The 20,674-nt window shown below is 43.3% G+C and overlaps 1 protein-coding gene across 1 annotated transcript; it reads left to right on the top strand.

Annotated features, from left to right (window-relative positions):
• The first annotated feature begins 3,513 nt into the window (after positions 1-3,513).
• On the top strand, positions 3,514-19,898 carry PARD6B (par-6 family cell polarity regulator beta). The gene is made up of 3 exons (XM_081034235.1): positions 3,514-4,047; positions 8,553-8,775; positions 16,734-19,898. The coding sequence occupies exons 1-3, from the start codon at positions 3,982-3,984 to the stop codon at positions 17,561-17,563; spliced, it is 1,119 nt and encodes a 372-aa protein (XP_080890361.1). The 5' UTR covers positions 3,514-3,981; the 3' UTR covers positions 17,564-19,898.
• Positions 19,899-20,674: the final 776 nt, after the last annotated feature.

Here is a 20,674-nt window from a genome sequence, read left to right as displayed (position 1 = left end):
TTTTTTTTCCCTAAGAGTTGGAGGAAGAAGGAAAGAAAAAAGTATAATTATGCATGACATGAATCAATAAAACAAATTGTGGAAAATTACAAACTCTTTTCACCCCACCAAGAGAGAGAGGTTCCGGATGAATGCAACAGTGTGTTCCATCGCAGAACGTCGCAGAAGAACTTAAAGACAGAACATAGTGAATAGGAGGATAAAGCAGAAATGTAACCCTCACTAGCTTCTTTCAGAGGGTGGAGACGGCCTGGAGAGATTTGACAGTGTGTGGGTGTAATAATCAGTGGTAGCCAGTTCCAGCTAATGATTTTGGGGAACCTATCATTTTATAGAGTGCGTGTCATACACTCACCTTACTTATCTCCCTAACTCACTGAGTATGAATTCTCGCAGGCATGGGACTAGCTTTTCAAGACTCACACGTGCAGTCTTGATCAGCTTTAGCTTGAGGATTTGGGGGTGGGGCGGGGTGATGGAGAGAAATGAGATTAGGATTCAGCCTTCAAACCAAAGGAACTGGAATATAAACCCGGCTGTATGCTTTTCTCTGGGCTTCATGCTTCGCAAGAAAGGTTGAAATTCAGGCCCTGCAAACAAACTTGTGGCCAGAACAGTTCTCAGAATGAAAGGGTTCCCCTCCTCCACAGCACCTTTATCAAATTCAAACTATGTTGCACATTCCTTTTTTACACAGCCCAGGCCGCACTTGTGAAGCAGGCCGCAGAGCAAATTCCACTTAGGAGATCCAGGAAGCTCTGGCCGGGCCCTCCCTTCTTCTAGAAAGGAAAGTCCAAGTAAAGAGGGATGCCACGCCCGGGGGAGGGCAGAGAGGATATGACAACACCTCCAGGAATGCAGGGCCCACGCAGGTGTGTTGGCACCCACGAACTTCCTTTTTAAAAGGGCCTGATAAATCAGTACTGATGATAGTAATAAAGCTCGGCCACTCAACAATCGCTCACACAAAGCTGAGGCCCTCACTCCCAGGGTGTGACCCCGGTAACTGGGGAGAGGGGCGTGACAGCTGAGAATAGAGATCCTTCAAGGTTGTGACTCTTTCTAATCAGCGTGGGGTCCCTGGGACCTTCTTAGGGGATTCTCAAAGCCACAGCTATTTTCACAATGCTAAGATGTCACTTGCTCTTCTCACCCTCCTTGTCTCACAGGTTTACAATGGAGTTTTCTAGAAGGGACAAGACATCTGATGATATCACCCTGATGACTACTGGAATGTGTGCTTGTGTATTCTTGTGTTTTAAACATTTCTCAGTGTTAGTTCTAATATGATGAATAGTGAAAGACATAACACACAGAAACAAAATACTTGAGGTCTTTCCATAATTTGTAAGCATATTAAGGGGGTCTTGAGACCAAACCATCATGCTGACCCCATCACAGGACCACACTTCATTCGCAGCTCAGCTTGAGTCACATATGAGGAATGATAAAAAAATATATATATATGGTGAAAAGATATGGTTACATTTTTTAAAATTTATTACAGTAAAAGACACATCGCCATTAATACCCCTCAAAATACTCCCCCTCGCTTCAAAGACATCTCCTCGTGGTTGCCACGTGCTGAAGCAGTTCTGGAAGTCCTCTTTTGTGTCTTTACTTCATCCTCCATCATGACAATGCTCTGTGTCACACATCACTTCTGATACAATAATTTCTGTCAAATAAAAACATTACGCTGTGTCCTCATTCACCTTATTCACGGGATCTGGCATCATGTGGCATCTGACCCCTCACCAAAGTAAAAATGACCGTGAAAAGTTAACATTTTTAATTGATTCAGGACATTGAGGCAGTCCCGACAGCACAACTAAAGACACAAAAGGGGACTTCCAGAACTGCTTCAGAAAGTGGCAAGAATGATGGGGTATGTTTGAAGCGAGGGAGGGTATTTTGAGAGGGATTAATGTCAATGCCTTTTACTGTAATACATTTTGTTAAATTTAAACAATCACCAATTTTTTTTATTACACCTCATAGTAGGTGCTTTTGAACAGGTGGTGGAGAAGGCAGCCTTCTTATTATTCAGCTTGGGATGGTATCCTTTCCATCTGTACTGCCCCCCAAAAGGGCCAGAAAACCTTAAATTCTCCCACGAGCATTTGATAACTTGAACCCTTTAGGGGGAAAGTGGGGCAAAGTTAGCCTGGAGAAACCACACTCCTTCAGCTCCAGCACCCAGCACCCTGCGGACACATCTGAGTACCTGCCAGGACAGAGGTACCGTGCTCCATGCCCGGCAGTGAGCAAAGCAGATGAGTTCCCTGCCTTCTAGAGCTTTCGTTCTAGGGCAGAGGTGGGTTACCCACAGAAAAGCATGGGAAAACTGGAACTTGTTACAGGTGTTGGGAAGGCGGGCGAAGCGTGTTAGGAGGGCTTTGAGATGAGGGGAGGAAGGCCCCAAGGCCTCAGGTGGAATGTCGCCCCCGAACCAGCTCTTCCCGGCCATGTCGGGTTGGAAAGCCCACCCACAGGCCCAGGCCCGGCTCCCAGGGTGTCCAACAGCTCCTTGCCGAGCAGGAGACCCAGGGTGAGAAGTCCCTTCCGCAGGCGAGTGGGGGGACTTACGGGGGGCTCCTTCTCACCTTCCCAACAGGACCAACGCTAAACAGGGTCCTTGTGAGAACCCGGCTCCGGGGCATTTAGAGAGAAGGGCTCAGTCTTTTGTCATCAGGGACACAGTTTCGTCACTGGCGAACACAATCCAGAGGCTGTCAGTGATGGAAACCGCAAATGGCCAAGAAAGGACGGGAGGAAGGGAGAGGAAGGCTTTAGAAATTAACAATAAACGAAAAAGGAAAGAAGGAAGCCCCGGACCAGGGCCGGTCCAGCCGGAACCCCGCGGAGGCAGGGCCGGCCAGGACCCGTCGGGACCGCAGCGCGCTTTCCCTCCCTGCAGGCGCCTCCTCTACCACTGGGGACCCGACGGACCGCACCACCAGTCTCCACCGACAACACCAAGCCAGCAGCGCCCTGAGCTTAGGTTTTCAGGAACTTGTAGAAGGGGGAAAACTTGAATTTTGCAAACAGAGTCGCAGCCTGACACCTACACGATGCAAATGGGTGGTGGGTGGGCGTGGTTTCAGGCGGCGGCTTCCCAAAGTGGAAGCCGAGAGGGGGACAGCGGAATCGGGCAGATCCACGAAGCCTCGGCAACGCGATCCGCCGCGCGCTCCAACCCCCCAAAGCGGGGCTCGAGCCGCGGACGGGACCCGGGCAACCAGCCGCGCGCCTGCGCGTGCGTTAAAGGTTCACCCGCTCCCGCTCATCTTCAGGTGCGCTCGCGCTTCCGGCCGCCCTTCCCGGGGCGGAAACCCCAGAGCCCGCGCATGCGCTTTCCAGCTGTCCTGCTCGGTCACAGAGGCCCACAGCTTCAGGTGATCCCGCCCCTCCCTCTCAGCGCGAGACCAATCGCGCGGCGGTGGGCGGGAATTTCTAGGAGGCGGCCCGCCCAAGGTCTGTGCGAGACGGGTGTCGATTGGTTGGCGCTTCAGGCGCAGGTGCGCGCTTCCTATTGGGTGTGGGCGGAGCGCGAGCCGCCGAGACTTCCACGGAGGCTGCAGGTGAGCGCGCGCACGCGCCGCGGCTCCCGCCCGCCCCGGGTGCGCGCGCGCGCGCGGGCTCGCGGGGGAGGCGGCCGAGAGCGAGGCTGCGGCGCCTGTCGCCTCTGCTCCGCCCCCTCCGCCTCCTCCTCCGCCGTCGCGGCAGCCGCCGAGGCCCGGAGGGAGAGTCGCGTCCCCGCCCGCCGCTTCGCCAGTCCGACCCTCGGTGTCGCCGCGTGAGGAGTCAGCCGAGCGGATCTCTGCGCGGACACCCGAGCCGCTGCCGCCGCTCTGCAGGTGCCTGTGAGCAGGCCCCCGGGCCGCTGCCGCGTCCGGAGCCCGCCGGCCGCGCACTCGCTCCCCGCGCTCCCGGGGGTCGGCCCGGCTGGAGGAGGCCGCCGCGGGGCCCGGCCTGAGCATGAACCGCAGCCACCGGCACGGGGCGGGCAGCGGCTGCCTGGGCACCATGGAGGTGAAGAGCAAGGTGCGCGGGGCCCGGGCTGGGCGGAGCGGCCGTCCGCTGGGGGCCGGGGGCCGGGGCCCGGGGAGGCGCGGGGCGGCCTGGGGGGCTGCCCCGGAGCCTGGGACGGTGGGGGCGCGGTGCGGGGCTTTGCAGGCGGGAGACGGCGGGTAATCACCCTGCTGAGAAGGGAGGGAGGAAGGTGGGGGCCTGTGCCTGCTCCTGGCCCAGGTGGGAGAAAGGCCATGGGGCGTTTTATCTCCTTCCTTACATCTCGTTCCTGCCCGAGGATGGGAGCCGGGGCCGAGACACCACCGAGGCGTCTGCGCGCAGCGCGGCTTCGGAGGGGCTGGGGGCTTGCTCCCTCCCGGCCTGCGAGTGGGAGCACCGCGTTTGGAACACCCGCGGTCACGGCACGTTACCCCCGTCGGGGCTGCGGGGGTTCGTCGAGTGGTGAACGAGGCAGCGAGAGCCCAGGGAAGCGCGGAGCCCTCTGGAAGTCAGCTTTGCTTCCTGCCCGGGGTTCTCCTGGCGCTCACTTCGGCGTGCATTTATTTAATCTATGAAATGAGCACCGTCGCCCTTCGTTGGAGGAGCACTCTCCAGAGGGAGTCTCGCTGCTCTTTTCATTCCGTCGTGCTGCTACCTTGTCGCATCAAGTGTTTTCACTCTCGGCCAGCGGTATGCCAGTCTGCTGATAATTGACGTCGGTGGCCACTGAATTCCTCAATTGCAAGAGTAGAGCAGTCCCTGGGGATTAGGTAGGGAATGCTTTCCAAAGGAGGGCTTGAGCTGGAATTTGAAGGTGATCGGCAGCCACGGGCACACCGTCAGAGAGATTTTCAGGAATTGAAGAGCCAAAAGGAGCTGAGATAATCTAGTCTGATTCTCTGAGAACACAGAGTATGATATGACTTCCCCAAGCTCTGCTTTGAAGACAAAACCGTAAAGCCGTTTTACAGAGGAACTTGTAGGCTTTCTAGAATACAAAAGAGGACCCTGGCTGGGCCCTGAGAACATTTAAAATAAGAGTTGGGAAGACCAAAGTACATAAAAGCATAGGAGAAAAGTTAAAAGCATACCAACTTCAAAAATAAGGAAATCAGTGAATGTAAGACTACTCAGAATGCAAAATCAAGGAGTGATTTTGAGTGAAGTTGGGGTAAGGAAAGCTCCCTGGAGCCTGTGGGTAGAATGGTTTTTATTATCTAGAGCTGATAAGCAAAGTTCTGTAAGTTGTTATAACTGAGATCATCACATCAAGAATATCAACATTCATTGTTTAACATCATTTTAAAATGTTATGTGTGACTTGTATCAGGATAGGCCCGAGTTTCAGAAACCATTCTGTTTAATAAGAATAGAAATGTAATTAGAGCAGTAATTTAAGGGATACTAAGGAATGTGCTCTTCCTTGCGTCCTCCATGGACCTGCCAAAACAAATTGAAGTGACAGTACTTGAACTAAGGGTTAAGATGACTCAAAATAGAGCTTTTCCTCCAGCAGTATATTGGTGGTAGTGGTTCATGCCCAGTGGTTGAACCTTCTCATGGCATTTCTGTTATAAATCGAGTTTGGTTTTGTGGGAGTTGAGGTTAAGAAAAGAAAAACATTTATGGTATTGCATGATCTTAAAATTTAGTTTGTGGTCCTAATCTTGGTAGCAAGTCAGTAATTTTTTTAATCATAGGGGGAAATGAGTAGGAATTCTAGGTGCACTGATAAATACAACCAAATAGTAATTTATCTCTCAGACTAGGAAACCTTGAGCATTTGGGGACTGGAATTTCAGGCTTTCTGCCCTTCTGTCAACTGACTTATGAATCTTTCCCATACTTAGTCTAAACTATATGTTAAATATTTGACCTGCCATGCTGTATTGTTAGTGAACCAAGTCTCTTAAATAGAATCAAGGCATTCTGAGAGCCTGCAGGGAACGAAGTGTCATCCCACTATGGTTCTAGCTGGCGGTAAATCTGCACAGTATAGATACTCTTTCTAGTGTGTCTGTGACACCTTGTGTTTCAGATATGTATCGTTGATACATTTATTTTTTAATGGCACTTGTCATTTTTACCATTTAAAAATATTTGGATAGACATTTGTAACAATATTTCCTTTTTCATTGCTTTAGTGATATCACAGCTTTTTATAAAACTGATCACTACATAAGAGGTTAGGGTGTAACCGCAACTAAGTGATATGCAAATCCACATTTCAGGATCTCTTTCTTCTGCATAGAAAAAAGTCAACTTTATTATCTTTGCTCCTGAAAGGGAAAAATGGTATAAATAAATTAATGGATAATGCAAATGTAGCTATAGTGAAATTGTGATACCAGGTCCCATGTGACTTTTCTTTGGTAACTTATTTGTCTTCCTGTTTCTACAGAAAGTTCTTAATCAATAATCAAGGTGGTGTCCTTTAATAACCTTGGAACAGTCTTTGAGCTGTACATTTCCTAATTATTATTCGTGGACAAACAGAATAGTAAAATTAAGTTTGCATTTCTAGAATGTACCAACAGAAGATAGGAGGAGGATGTTTATTCATATTCTGGATGGCCAGGAAAAAGTAGATCAGGCTAAAAAAGTTGTAAAGGGTTCCCATAGTGAATAGTTCTTGATTAGTCTTAAGTTTATCTCTATTTTAGTATTTTTCTTCCTGTAGTTAACAGTTCTCTTAATCCTATTGTTTTGACGCAAGAAGCATAACAATTTCTTTTTTTCCCCTGCTAACATTTGCAAAAGGGCACATCTACTGAATCCATACAGTTTTCCATTGTTTTTTATCATAACATTTAAGCAAGAGAAAATGTTGAGCAAAGAATTTGCATCCAAAAGCTTTGGGAAAAACATTGGAGCCCTAAATTGTTCGATTATTCGATGTTACTCCCATTGGTGTATCAGGGGAGGTGATAAACCCTGGAATGAATCAGAAAGCACTAAGAACTTTAAGTTGTGATATCAGAATAAAGAAAATGGAGGAGAAACTATGACTTTTGATAACATCACAAGGCTCACTGATATGAAGGGTGTGCCTGAGTTTTTATTTACTTTGAAATGAGAAGGTGTGACTAAACTTTTTGAGAGTTTTAGGTATGAGTCACCTTATTTTCTTGACAAATATTAATGTTTATGATTCAGGAATGTATTTTGGAAACTTTATTAGAGGTAAGGTAGTTTTAGTGAATTTTTATTTTAATTTAAAACTAGTGAGTAACATGGGTATAAGTAAGGCCGATGAACTTACCAAGCTGTGACACTAGATATCCCATAGGGTCCTTGGGAAAATGAATTGACACATTTGTAACCTCGAATTATTCTGGTAGGGACTTTCTCTGCATGATGCTTAAGGTTGTCTTAGTGGTGCTGATAATAGATATTTAGAGGGAAAATGAGTTCAGTGGCCAAGCATAGTTAGCAAATATTTGTCTAATCAACCACAGGAGTTAACAGCTTTTAATGTGTGGTCTCCACTGATTCCTAAGAGTGTGATTATAGTTACGTAGCATTTCCCAAACTTGGCTGGTACGCGTTTTTGAGGCAAGTTGAGTAACCTTTCGTAGGTTTCCACATTGGGGGAAATGCCATGCTAGCCCCACAGTCAGATAGATCCTGTTTATTACAGACCAGATGAAGCCAGGCCTTAGTGTTGAATGAGCCACTTTAATAATTTAACATTTGGAGAGCAGAATTGTGATTCTGGAGTAGGGAAGCAGATCGCAGAAGCAGAATTAGGAAGATAAATATTGGTACTCCCTGTTTGTGTGATCCCTTAATACCTCTCTGGTGTAATTTTTCTCTTTATCCACTAATTGGTGAGCTCTTGTATGCCTCAGCCTTTCAATCTCTAGGGTCTAACACGGTGCCAAGCACATAAACACTTCTTGCATTAATTGGATAGTTATTGGACATATATTTGATGTATTAATAAAGCTTTTTTACAGTATTAACATAGGGAAGATGCATCTTATCTCTAGACCTATTTCTTACATGATATATTTCCATTTACATCATACCTTAAATGCCAAGAAGTTCAAAGTTTTTTGTATATGTTTCTGTCACTTCTTGCCACTTCCTGTGAAATCGTAATTCCTTTTATGGGGGAAGAAACTTAGATGCTTTTTGCTAACAGTCGAAATAAAGACTTGGGCACATCTTGTGACCCTGTGGCCTGAGTGAGGAGAGTACTGCTGTCAAGATTCAAGCCCGAGACAGGTTTGAGCTGAGTCACTCACTGTGCAGGACAGTCCCCACGGAGGCTTGGCTACCCCAGGGGTTGAGTGGAGCCTGCGTTTCTTGAAGGGGTGCCCTTCAGAGACGAGGCAGTGAGAAGGCACAGTTCTGTGCCTTTCTTAATGCTGTTTTCTCGCCAGGGAATGAGGTTTCTGACAAGAGACTGTGTCACTGGAGCTATCGTCTTTATTAAGGGAAATGATATGCCTCTTAATTTTTCAATGGCATGCATTTTAAAATTCGGTCCTGTTACTTTTTTTTTTTAATTGATATGTTTATTATATTTATAGTTTGGAGCAGAATTTCGTCGGTTTTCACTGGAAAGATCAAAACCTGGAAAGTTTGAGGAGTTTTATGGATTACTGCAACATGTTCATAAGATCCCCAATGTTGACGTTTTAGTAGGCTATGCAGACATCCACGGAGACTTGCTGCCTATAAATAACGACGACAATTATCACAAAGCTGTTTCAACGGCCAATCCACTGCTTAGGATTTTTATACAAAAGAAGGGTAAGTACCACTGTTTACAAAAATAGTTTGAGAAATACAAGTTTATTTTCCTCATTAACATTGGCTATAAGGACTTTGCCGTAGATTTAATGAATACCCATTTTGTGTGAATCTTCTTACCATATTAACTAGAAAGGGGGTTTAAAACATGTGTGAGATTGTTGGTTTACTGATTATCTTCACACTGCACTAAGTGTATTTTAGACACTGTTTTTAGTTTAATTTTAATCCTCTTAGAGTTTTTTGTAATAGAAATTAGTAATGTATTGAATCTTCACTTCATTGAATGGAATTTTGTCCATTCGGAAAGAGGTGGTAGGAAGAGTATGACTTTGGAGTCAGAGAAACATTTTAATTTTTTGGTGGCAACCCACTTTCAAGTGCTGTGCTTACTACTTAATAGATACCTGAAAGAAGTTATTTATGCTTCCTGCACCTGTGTCCTTTTGTATAAACTGAACATATTATCGCGTAGGATTATTAGAAAGATTAAATGAGCTAAGTGCAGCGCCCTGGCACGGAATAGTAGGCAGGCATGCAGTAAATGTGTCCTTTCTCTTTTAGAATATTTTTCACAGAAATTAGTTAATTTTCTGGAAAATTATTTTGGAGGAATGCAAACATTGATATTAGTCTTACAATGAACATTCGAAATAACTACTCAATATGGCAAGCATTTTCAAGTGTATTTTGAATCCTAAAACTTTTTTTTTTTTTTTTTTGTTAACTTTGTGGCCTCCTTCGTGTGTGTGTCTTGTCTGCAGATGGGCATGTCGTGTGCCGTTTATTCCTTTGTCTTTGGTAAATAAAGAGGTTTAGAAAGCCAGCATGAGAGCAGCAGCCCCCAGTATTGGTGGGATAATTAAAGCTTTACCATGTCTGTAAACCAAGCCAGAAAGCAATTTGGGAGAATGGGAGGATTACCCTTGAGGATGAAACTTTCTTTCCAGTCAGTTGATAAGCATTGGACCACTCCCAGGGCTTTGAAATTCCACTGATTATGTGTCATGTATCTTTGCTTTCCTGGGTTTGCAAGAACTAAACTCCACTAACAGAATACACCTCCACTTGACTATTTACAAAATACTGACAAACACAGTTTTCCCAGAGATCCCTGAGATGGATTTTGTAGATCATTGGTGGGGTACAATTAGAGTATTACTTTAGAAATATTAATTTGGCTGTTGGGAAGAATTGGAGTGAGCCGCTTTCTAGAGGAGAGAGCAAGGAGCCGGCGGTGAAGAGGCAGCTGGAAAGTGCCCCAGTGAAGGCGGCAGGTGAGGAAAGGAGCTGTGGAAATACAGCGGGAGTACTTGACAGTCACTGCGCTCTGCTGGATGGTGCAGCGTAGAAGAGTGTCCAACGGAGAGTAGCTTTCTGGGTTTGAGCCTGATGCTGGGACTGTGCCGTCAACAAGCAGAATTTGGAAGAAGGGTTGACTTGGAAAGAAAATCGGTTTGGTTTGAGAACAAAAAGGTTTATCTGGCTGGTGAATTTCAACCATGTCATTAGGAAACTGGAAATGGTAGACTGGAGCTTAGGATAGAAATCTAGAGGCTGTCAGAGTTGAAATTTTCAGTAGACATCAGGACTAGCGGAGATGAAGACCAGGCATAGAGCCTGGGAAAGCTGTGTACAGAATGCTGAGAAGAAAGGTGCGGTGGAGGAGAGAAGGACCAAACATTTGAGTGGAATTTGTCATTGTAAGCAGAATGATTTAAATCATTATTGTTGATTGGTAGGCCTTTCTGGTTAGCAATTGTAATTTTCATTAAAAATTTAGTTGCTCTTTGGAATGTGTATTCCAATGTAGAATGACTATTTTTAACTATCGCCACCTGACGAAATTGTTAGAGTGAGTATAGGAGCTGGTTTATACCACCACCTGTTTTTGTTACTGGAATTGTAACACTTACATGATCATGAGGTTAATCCTAACATCTTTTAAGGTGAGTTATCTTCTGCTATTTCTTTTTTAAATATGTATCTATGTGAACACAAGTTTTCTGTGTCGTAGAGGTGAACGTCCAGTACAATTAATAGCCCTTAGAGTTTGCTTTAGAAATAGGCAGTCCCTTCAACAGTGAAGTTTTGTTTTTAAAAATATAAATTTAATACAAATATGACTTAAGCAAATAATGAAAATTTCTGCGTTAAACCCTCTACTGGCTTTTCACTGCATTCGGAATAGACTCCTTCCTGGTCTAGACATCACAAGCTCATCTTCCTCCATTCTCCCACTCCCTCCGTGCTCCCTCTCCCTCATCACAGCCAGCCACAATGGCTTTCTCTCTGTCCTCAGACTTGGTTGCTGTCTCGGCTTTTGCACTTTTTCTTCTGTTGAGAAAGCTTTTTCTCCTGTTGAGAAAGCTTTCCCTTTAGTTCTTCCCATGGCTGCCTCCTCTTACTTCAGATCTTAGCTCAAATAACGGTCTCAGAGGGGTCTTTTCTGACCTCCCTGGCTAAAGCACCACCACCACCCGGACCCCCACACCTCACACCCCGACAGCCCCCCACAGCCCAGCCTTCAGCAGATTACCCTCTGAAGACCTGGAATTACCTTAGTTAAGTATGAGTTAACTCTCTGTCTTATAGACTTACACAGGGCCCTGTGACTCACGGTAATACTTTTTCTCTCAAAGCTCAACAGATGCTTAAGTAGAAAGCTGATTTCATGTAATCTTTAATGGACATTAAATTCAAGAAATTAACATGAAGCATGGCATTTAGTATAGTTAACATTTTACTGCTTAATTATAACACATTTTCTGTTTTCTTGGCTTATTGAACCCAATTTAGGAATCAACAGGGCAGCAATTACACTTGATGCAGTACCAAGTGATTTTTTTAAAAACAAATTACAAAGCCATTTAAAAATTTAAAGCCACATGATCTTTTAAAATCCGATACACTCTACTAAATAGTTTCTTTGATGTGAAAGCTCACAATTTAATGCATAGACGACTATTGCGTGAATTCGAAGATAGTGATGAAAAGTTTTATGTTTTATAATAATTCTTTTTGTGAGAAGGAAAACCCCATACTCTATTTGTAGGGCTGTTATCATGGAAGAAAAAACAAAACGAAAAACCTAGTATCTTAAAAGTTATATTCACAAAGAGGACACGCAGGCCTGGTGCCAGCCCCCATCCCTGTTGGAGTTTAGCGTGTCCTCATGCGTTTGAGGGAGGGAGACGAGGAGGCACAGAGTACTGTTTTCCTTCCCTTGTTGTCTAGGTTATTGTGCAGTAAACAGTATTAGAAAATAGATAAAGGTTGTATGTTTAAAAAATAGGTCCTTCCTGTCGGTGTTGCATCCCGCCAGGGAAATGGCAATTTTTAAAAACTTCCGGGTCGAGAGGCTCAGACTCCTCGCCAGATCGGATCAGAATGTCTACACCACGGCTTCTTGCTATATCCAGACATCACCGTCTGGTTTTGTATGGCATCACACAACTGCCTTTACGTCTTGGCTTTATTCAGAGGAGTTTGTTAGAAACACGAGAAGGGCGTTGCTTTAAACATCATCTTACTAAAGACATGGCCTTACGGCCCAGACACCTGAAACTGGGCAGGCACCTGAGTGAGCTCTTCCAACTTCCCTGTGCAATGGACGGTATTTTGTAAATGTATCATAAGGTTATATTTTAATGAGTCAGTTTAATTTAGAAATGGTCTAAGGGATATACACTTTAATAGTAAATTGTAAAAGATAATTTAACAAAAGATAGGGCCTCAGAAATAAAAAGTGAAATAAAATAAACAGAAGAAATTGTGGCACAACATCTCAGAATATGACACCAGTTCTCGAGACAGAAACCTGGGAGTCGCCTTTGACACATACCTCCTTTTCAGTCACCAGCTGATTAAAACTCCGTTTGACTTTTTTTTCAAATGTATTTCCCCATCTCCACCACCTGCGCCAGGTCAGGTAGCATCCTGTCCCCGCAGTGGTCTCCCACCGTCCCCTCAGGTCCGTTCTCCAGCTTGCAGCCAGAGTGAGCTTCATGGAGCAACCGAAATCCTTGTTGCTTCCCACTGCCCTTGGGCAGAAGTCCGTAATCCGCCTTCACGCTTCCCTGGAGGCCCTGGGTGTCGGCCTGGCCCCTGGCTGCTCTGACCTGGCTCTGGACTGCTCCTCCTGCAGCTCGCTGCAGTCCTGAGTCCTGGGCCACCATGGGGCTTCTGTCAGTGAAGCCGACCATATGTACGAAGGTGACCCCGTCAGATTATGATGGAGCTGGAAAGTTGGGTGGTAGCACGTCGACTCACGCACGTGTTTGTGGTGATGCTGCTGTAAACAGACCTGTGCTGCCAGGCGTGTCGCGTGGAGAGCAGACAGTTAGGTACCGTCCATGCTACCTGACTGATAGGAAATATGTTGCTGGTGTGCGTGTTTACTATCCTGGTTACCATTATTGTAGAATGTCCTCCTGCTTCTTACATGTGCCGTCCACCGGCCGCGCTGTTGACACCAGCAGCACCCTCCCCTCCTGTCTCGCGATTGCATCATTTTCTCCTGTGCTGGAGTCAGTCTCATGTTTGTACAGGATGGTCGCCTGGGAGCCACAGCCAGGGCCACGCAGCTCAGTGTGTCGTCGGCTGGACTGTGTAGGTTTGTGTGAGCGCTCTGATGTTCGCACAACCATGAAGTCACTGCCTTCCCAACGCCTCCCGGCGCTAAGCGGCCCCTCGCTGTACCTGGACGCCTTCGTCTCCCCCATTTCACTCCTCTCTTTATTCGTTGTAGTCTGTGCCTGGAAAGTTCGTCCTTCCCTCCTCCCTGATTAGCTGCTAGCTCCTTTTCCAGTCTCAGCGTGAGCCTCCTTCCCTGGAGACGCCTTGCCTTCCCCTGTGAACCCGGCTGGGCTCCATTTACATACAGGCTCCCAGGGCACAGCAGACATGGCAGCCCTTGGCATCTTTGTAATGATTTAATGGTTTGACACTGTCAGTTGCCATCTCTTCACTTAGACTGTAAGCACCATGAAAGTAAGCACCTTACCTGTTCTGTTCACTGCGTCGGAAGCCCAGAGAGCCTGGCCACAGACAGACGCTTCTGAGACATTTGCTGATTGACTTGTATTAGGAAGAGAAGGCATCTGCAAAATTTGAATGTTGCTTTCAGTGACGTTTTATCCTTTTAAAATTGCCAGATCTGTTTCATTTAACCATTTTGGACTAGAACAAGGGTTGGCAAACGAAGGCTTGCTGGCTGTTTTGTAAATAAGGTTTTCTTGGAACACGGCCATGCTCTCCTTTATGGATTGCCTGTGGCTGCTTTTGCCACAGAGACTGACCTGCAGCACCTACAGTATTTGCTATATAACTCCTTACAGGGGAAGGTCATAACCCTTGGATTAGAACAGTTTCAAAATTTACTTCATTCTTCCCTGTCTTCCTGCTAAACTTCAAACATTATAATCTTGAACTTTCTTGATGACTCCAACATGAACTGTTACGGTTTTGTTACTGTACAGAGATGCTGACCGTGTTTATGTAAAGTTTTTTCTTTTTTTAGATTTGCTTATTATCCACTGTAGGCTTTTATTTCTTGTGTCTGTGCCTGCCACTCACTAGTGGGCCCTGACCTTCCCTCACCCGCCGTCCCCGCTCTGAATCTGTAACTTAGGACTCTGTGAGCTAAGGAATGAAATAACCAGGCTTTTCAGAATTAACGTTTAAAGAGTAAAAGGTTCAGAGGGAGGGCCTGCAGGGAATGTGGCTGTTCAGTGGCCGTCCAGGTGGATCCTTGTCCGTTCCAGTTAGCGGAGACGCCGGCTGAGGGCCAGGTTCAGTAAGGGAGGTTTTGCTGCATGAGCCGACATCATGCACTGTTGCATAAGCCTGGGTTTATACAAGTGGAAGGTTGCTATGAACCAAGTTTCCAAACTTTCCATCTCATTGAGTTCAGTGCTTTGATATACATACTCAGGTAGAAAGTGAACTCCCATTCCCTGTGGACATTCACCTTTACACTTTAACACCCTGCACCCTGGCTTTCTGCCAAAATATTTCTTTTCCCAGTGGCTGGAAACTGATTAGCTCGATGGGAGGACAAAGGAGGCTTTGTACTGGGCATATTGCTTCTGAGAATTTAGCAGAGAGCATTCAAACAGTTTGGAGGCGATGCCAAATTATGCAGATTTGGGGGTTTTGTCAGGTTTCCCATGAATAGGTATGTAGGCAACTTAATTTTGTTCTCAGTTTGTATGGTCTGGAATTTCCCTTATAAATATGTGGGCTTTCTTCATTGATTGTTTGAAAATGAATATACAAAACTTAGAGAAAATACATTTAGTAGAGGATGATTGTTGTTAGATTTTTGGCCAAATTTTGCCAAAAAGACTGTTGTGTCAGTGGATTTATTGCCAAAACGAAATTATAAATAAATTTCTGTCTTTGTAAGAACAAGTGCAAATACTTTATAAATGAAGACAAAATTATCTGCGGGGGAAAAGGCCAAAAATGAAGGACCCCTAGTCTTGTATATTTCTCTGAAACTAGCTTTTGAAGGATGTCCAAGTAGCATGAGAAAAGAACACTGAAGTTCTCCATTCTCTGGCACACAGTTGTCACAACATGGAAACGCTAAGGTATTTGCCTAGGAAGACCTGGGTCCAGTCTTTTCTCTGTAACTTTGTATTCTTTACTTCCTGGTCTGTAAAGTAAAGATGATAGTACTTATCAATAAGGCGGAGTGAGAGTCAGGGGAGAGAATACCAAAGGCCTGTACAAAGGGTGATATTACTGTTATCTGCAGCAGTCTCTGAGGCGAGGATTTTGAACTAGTTCTTTGCAGGTGGGGGTGGGGGGAGACTTATGTTTTTAGTTTATCCCGTTATTTTTGAAACATGATTTCCACTTTTGTGCCTGCTATTAATTTCATTTCCTTCTCTACTTCTCATTCTCTGATGAGATGTTTTGTTTGTAGACTGTCTTCCTTCACCAGTGTAATTTAAGAATATCTGGTTTTAGGTGCCCTGTGTTCCCTCAGTTTGCATCAGAGATTATAACTTGTTGGCTTGAAGAATGAATTCAACCCCCAGATGTTATTGAGCGCAAACAAGTTTTTGTTGTTTTTTAACTGGGTGTCAGCATTTAAAAATGGGAAGATTTTGACCTGAAAAACAACACTCTCGGGCAAATTGGATTGGCCACTCAAATGAAGAAAAGCTTTCTGGGTACAGAGCCGCTGTGCCATTAAATGGGGCAGGAGCTCTCCAGCTTGTTGTCCGTCACCACCACTGAGACAAAATGTCCCTGCACTTTATTGTTTTTCACACAGTGAAGAAAAAAGTTAAAAATCTTATACCTCAGCCTCTTTCAAAAGTGGAAAAATTAAGAACTCCCTCAGAAAACGGAGGGAGAGTGTGTATTTGCAGAATACCCAAATTCCTAAGTGTTTGCTATGCATTCATCTAATTACATTATCACTTAGTGTGTATTATCTGCTTTATTTAATTACGTTATCTGCCCAGCCAACCTCTAACACAGGTATTTGAGTTTGTTCTGTTGATCTGCCTTGGGAATCCAAAGTGTCCCCTTTCGTGTCATTGAGTTGAATATGACAAACATGCAAATTGGAGGTGTTTTAAACAAATGAAGGAAAAGTATATTTTAAGCAACTTGTTTAAAATAATGCTTAAGAATGTGTTTGTAAAACTTATCTGAATTTCATTTGCCATGCTTAATGTTGCTTCATAGTTATTGAGCTTTATCAAATTTAACTTCAACATTTGGTAATTTTATGTGTACTTGAGAGGGCCACCTAGTGGTCGTTTCTGATATAGCCTTACTGCTGCACTACATTTTCATCTGCTTAGAGTAAGCTAATATTTAACTAGTGTGTTTATGTACCAAATACATTTTAGTTATCCTTTCTGTACAGATTCAGCCATAGATAAATGGGTGTTTTTACAGCATTTCCATAATTATTTTGTTTTATTTTTAAACAGAAGAAGCAGACTATAGTGCCTTTGGTACAGACACACTAATAAAGAAGAAGAATGTTTTAACCAATGTGTTGCGTCCCGACAACCACAGGAAAAAGCCACATCTAGTCATTAGCATGCCCCAAGACTTCAGACCTGTGTCATCTATTATAGATGTGGACATTCTCCCAGAAACACATCGTAGGGTCCGTCTTTACAAATATGGCACCGAGAAGCCCCTAGGATTCTACATCCGGGATGGCTCCAGTGTCAGGGTAACACCGCACGGCTTAGAGAAGGTCCCAGGGATCTTCATCTCCAGACTTGTCCCCGGAGGTCTGGCTCAAAGCACAGGACTATTAGCTGTTAATGATGAAGTTTTGGAAGTCAATGGCATAGAAGTTTCAGGAAAGAGTCTTGATCAAGTGACAGACATGATGATCGCAAACAGCCGCAACCTCATCATAACGGTGAGACCAGCAAACCAGCGGAACAACGTTGTTAGGAACAGTCGGGCCTCGGGCAGTTCCGGCCAGTCCACGGATAACAGCCTTCTTGGCTACCCCCAGCAGATGGAACCGAGCTTTGAGCCCGAGGATGAAGACAGCGAGGACGAGGACATTATTATCGAGAACAATGGGGTCCCACAGCAGATCCCTAAAGCCGTTCCTCTTACCGAGAGCCTGGAATCATTAACGCACATAGAACTCAGTGTGGGGTCTGGACAGAATGGTTTTATTCCTTCTAATGAAGTGAGCTTAGCACCCATAGCAAGTGGCACAAATACAGACTTTGAAACGCGTGCTCCAGATCAGAAACTCTTAGAAGAAGATGGAACCATCATAACACTATGAAACCATTGTTGGAATGTTTTCTGTGTGAGGGTGCCATGGGGACTTGTACATTTGGCTAGTTTAAAGCATATATACCTCTGAACCAGCGACTTGGAATAGGCATGAGAAAAAATATTGTAAGCTTAAAATGTTATTAAAATTGTAGTTTGATCAGTGCTAATATGAACTTGGGTGGGTCAGAGGTGAATTTAAGTCTAAAACAAAGGGGCCTTTGCTACTGATAGATGTGCGTTTGCTATTTTGTCTCTAGAGAACTGGATGTTAGAGCACATTCTCCAAACTACGTGAGAGGACTAGATCATTTCCGTCTGAAGTGGTTGCATATTTAACCTGCTGTGCAGAGCCCAGTTACTTTTTTCTTTAACTATATTTTTAAAAATTGTAATGTGAAGACGTCTGATTCTCTCTTTTGGTACCTTGGGGACCTCAGCTCCTATGTTCCTGTATTTTATTTTGATTTTTTAAATGTTCTTCTGTTGTGAATTGTAACTGAGTAATATTTTCAAGTGCTTTTTCCCCCTAATTTCTAAGAGATCAAACCGATTGTTTTTAGGAGTTGCTTCCTATGTTATAAAGCATTGAAACGATGTTCCTGAAGTAAGAAACTAACCGTTGTTTAAGTTCATGTTTGTCCATCCTGTTGCTTTCAGATTTACAAACTCATTCCATGTGGGTATAACGTATTCTGAAAGGCAATTCCATGGGCTCTGGGCACATGGCAGACTCTCCCTTAGCCTGTTCTCATCTGCATTCCCAATCTTACTGGAAATCATTCCTTTTGTTGTGTGTGTGTGTGTGTGTGTGTGTGTGTTTTTGGTGTGCTTTTATACTCTTGTAATGTATTTGAGTAGTGCGAATCATTTTGGATAAAAAATGCACCCAAATTAAGAGATTTTTACACACAGGACAAACTTGTGCACTTTTTATATGAACAATTTGGGTTTCCTTAATGGGATTTCTAGGAACACTGCCTACACTTTATGAAAATTATATAGTATTCACCTTTGACAGGTACAGTTTATTGCTATTAATTTTATGAGGCTATTTATTACTTTCCAATGCATCCACTTAGAACAAGTTACTCGTAAGGCTGCTAACCTTCATTCCTTGCCTGATTTCACTGTACATTGTGCCCAAACACTACAGTATGTTTGTACATAGAAACTGAGACGAGGATGAAGTACATAAGTTCCCTGTGGCTTATGGATATTTCTCTCAGAGTTATTTATTGATTAATTTTATGGTAGGGCTAGTATGGATACCTTTATAACAATCGTGTGCTATTAAAACAATGAAGAATCAAAGGACTCCGTTTTGAAGGATATTTTCACTATATGGTCAAAGTATATGAAGAAGTAAAGTCTGGTTTAAATGAAGCTCACTTGACTCAGAATACTTAAATGTATTTCGTTCACATGACCACTAAACATATTGTCACTAAACTGTTAACTGCACAACATGTAATACAATGTACTTTTTGTTGGATTCACCCAAGTTCTTCCACTTCTGTACCACTATTTTTTGATGGCATTCCAGCTTTAACATTCTGTGAGTTTTGTAAATTTGGCTCTTGAATGGCAAAAATGTTACTATGTAGAAGGTTAAATTTCATTTATATTATAAGCGGTGCAGGGGTTCAACATTTTAAGTAAAAATACTTTCACACACTACCTCTCTCTCTTTTTTTAAACAAAATTTTAACATCAGAACTTTTCTCATGGGGAAAAAATACTACAGGGCTTGACTTTTTGTACAAATTTTAACTGTAAAATACAGATTCTCCTTGTATGTATTCATGAAAGTAGAAATCAAAGCTGCTAGTGCTTTTTATTTTAATTATCCTACTAAGGGTATATGTCGGTGTTTTCAACTAGAGCTCTCATTTAAATTATTGGTAAAATAATTGATTACTAGACGTATTGTAGAACCAAAGATCTTGGTTCTACAATAAAATATCAATTCATTGGTAGTCTGAATTAATTCAAGTGTATCTTATTAACAAAAATATCAGCGGATTCAGCATAAAATTTTATAGTACTTAATGTCAAGCCTAACTGTGAATTTTGTTCTGTATCTTTAAGTAAATTTATGATAATGTTCTCATGCGCTATCAACAAAATATATGTACTTTTATGAACTGAATTTTCTAATTAAATTTTACATGCAACATGATTTTTACATGAATGATACTTTGTTTAAACTATCAAATGTCAGTATTTTACTACAATTTTATTATAAAATGTACATTATCACTAAATGAACTTTGATTTTAAAAATCAAATTAGCTTTAGTTGTATATTATTTTTTACAAATAAAGATAGACTTCTCTAAGGCTACTTTCTTGTTTGCAAATACATGAGAAGCCACCCAACAATCATTTACCCTATTGCATAAGTTACAGCAAGGTCCTGGCTTCTGTAGCTTTTAATTTTTAAAAGATAAACACCGAATTGTATGTACATTTACTGCAACTTGTGTGCACGTGTGGCTGTGGACTGGAAGATAGCATTTAAAATGTAGTTAATTCTGATAATGTGAGAAACTGCATGATACCCAGAGTTATCATTTATGTTGAAGATGATTTGAAACAAGACAAAAGTAGTTTGTAGGGTGACAGTTTATCTTCTGAAACTCAAATTCACTTAGTTATACTTTTCATTGCCACCTTATGTGTATTGAATTCAATTTATACTGAAAAATTAGAAAGGCCCGAGGTAAAACTGACCATCTTCCTAAACCATTTCTAATCCCAAATTAGTCACCCTGTCATTGGCTAGTTGATCTCAGTACTAACTCTTCAACCAGTGTGGAAGATAATCCTTCTAATTCCTTCCCCAATTAAAAACATTGAAAAACCCTTGAAATAAAAATTCAACATCCTGTCCATGGAATTCTTCACATCGTGGATTGGTACAGATTGTGTTACATTCAATACCAACTATTCATCTTGGTTTCAGGGTCCATGAAGCAATTGTACGGAACTAAAACATCCCTTTCTCCAAAATGTGACCCCAGTGCTGCTGTTTGTATCTGAAGTCCTTGTTGTTTCTAAGTTTCCAGTCTGGGAAAGGAATTAATTTTGATGTTGAGGAAAAATCATGGAAGTCAGAA

The sequence above is a fragment of the Rhinolophus hipposideros genome (assembly GCF_964194185.1).
Source record: "Rhinolophus hipposideros genome assembly, chromosome: 22".
Lineage (NCBI taxonomy): Eukaryota > Metazoa > Chordata > Mammalia > Chiroptera > Rhinolophidae > Rhinolophus > Rhinolophus hipposideros.
Note: the sequence above shows the minus strand (reverse complement) of the source record. Positions and strands in the feature narration are given on the sequence as shown.

Excerpts from the sequence above, each read along its gene's own strand:
- PARD6B (XM_081034235.1), top strand. The coding sequence starts at position 3,982 with ATGAACCGCAGCCACCGGCACGGGGCGGGCAGCGGCTGCCTGGGCACC. Across the intron at positions 4,048-8,552 it reads CCATGGAGGTGAAGAGCAAG|TTTGGAGCAGAATTTCGTCG; the intron begins GTGCGCGGGGCC and ends TTATATTTATAG. Across the intron at positions 8,776-16,733 it reads GATTTTTATACAAAAGAAGG|AAGAAGCAGACTATAGTGCC; the intron begins GTAAGTACCACT and ends ATTTTTAAACAG.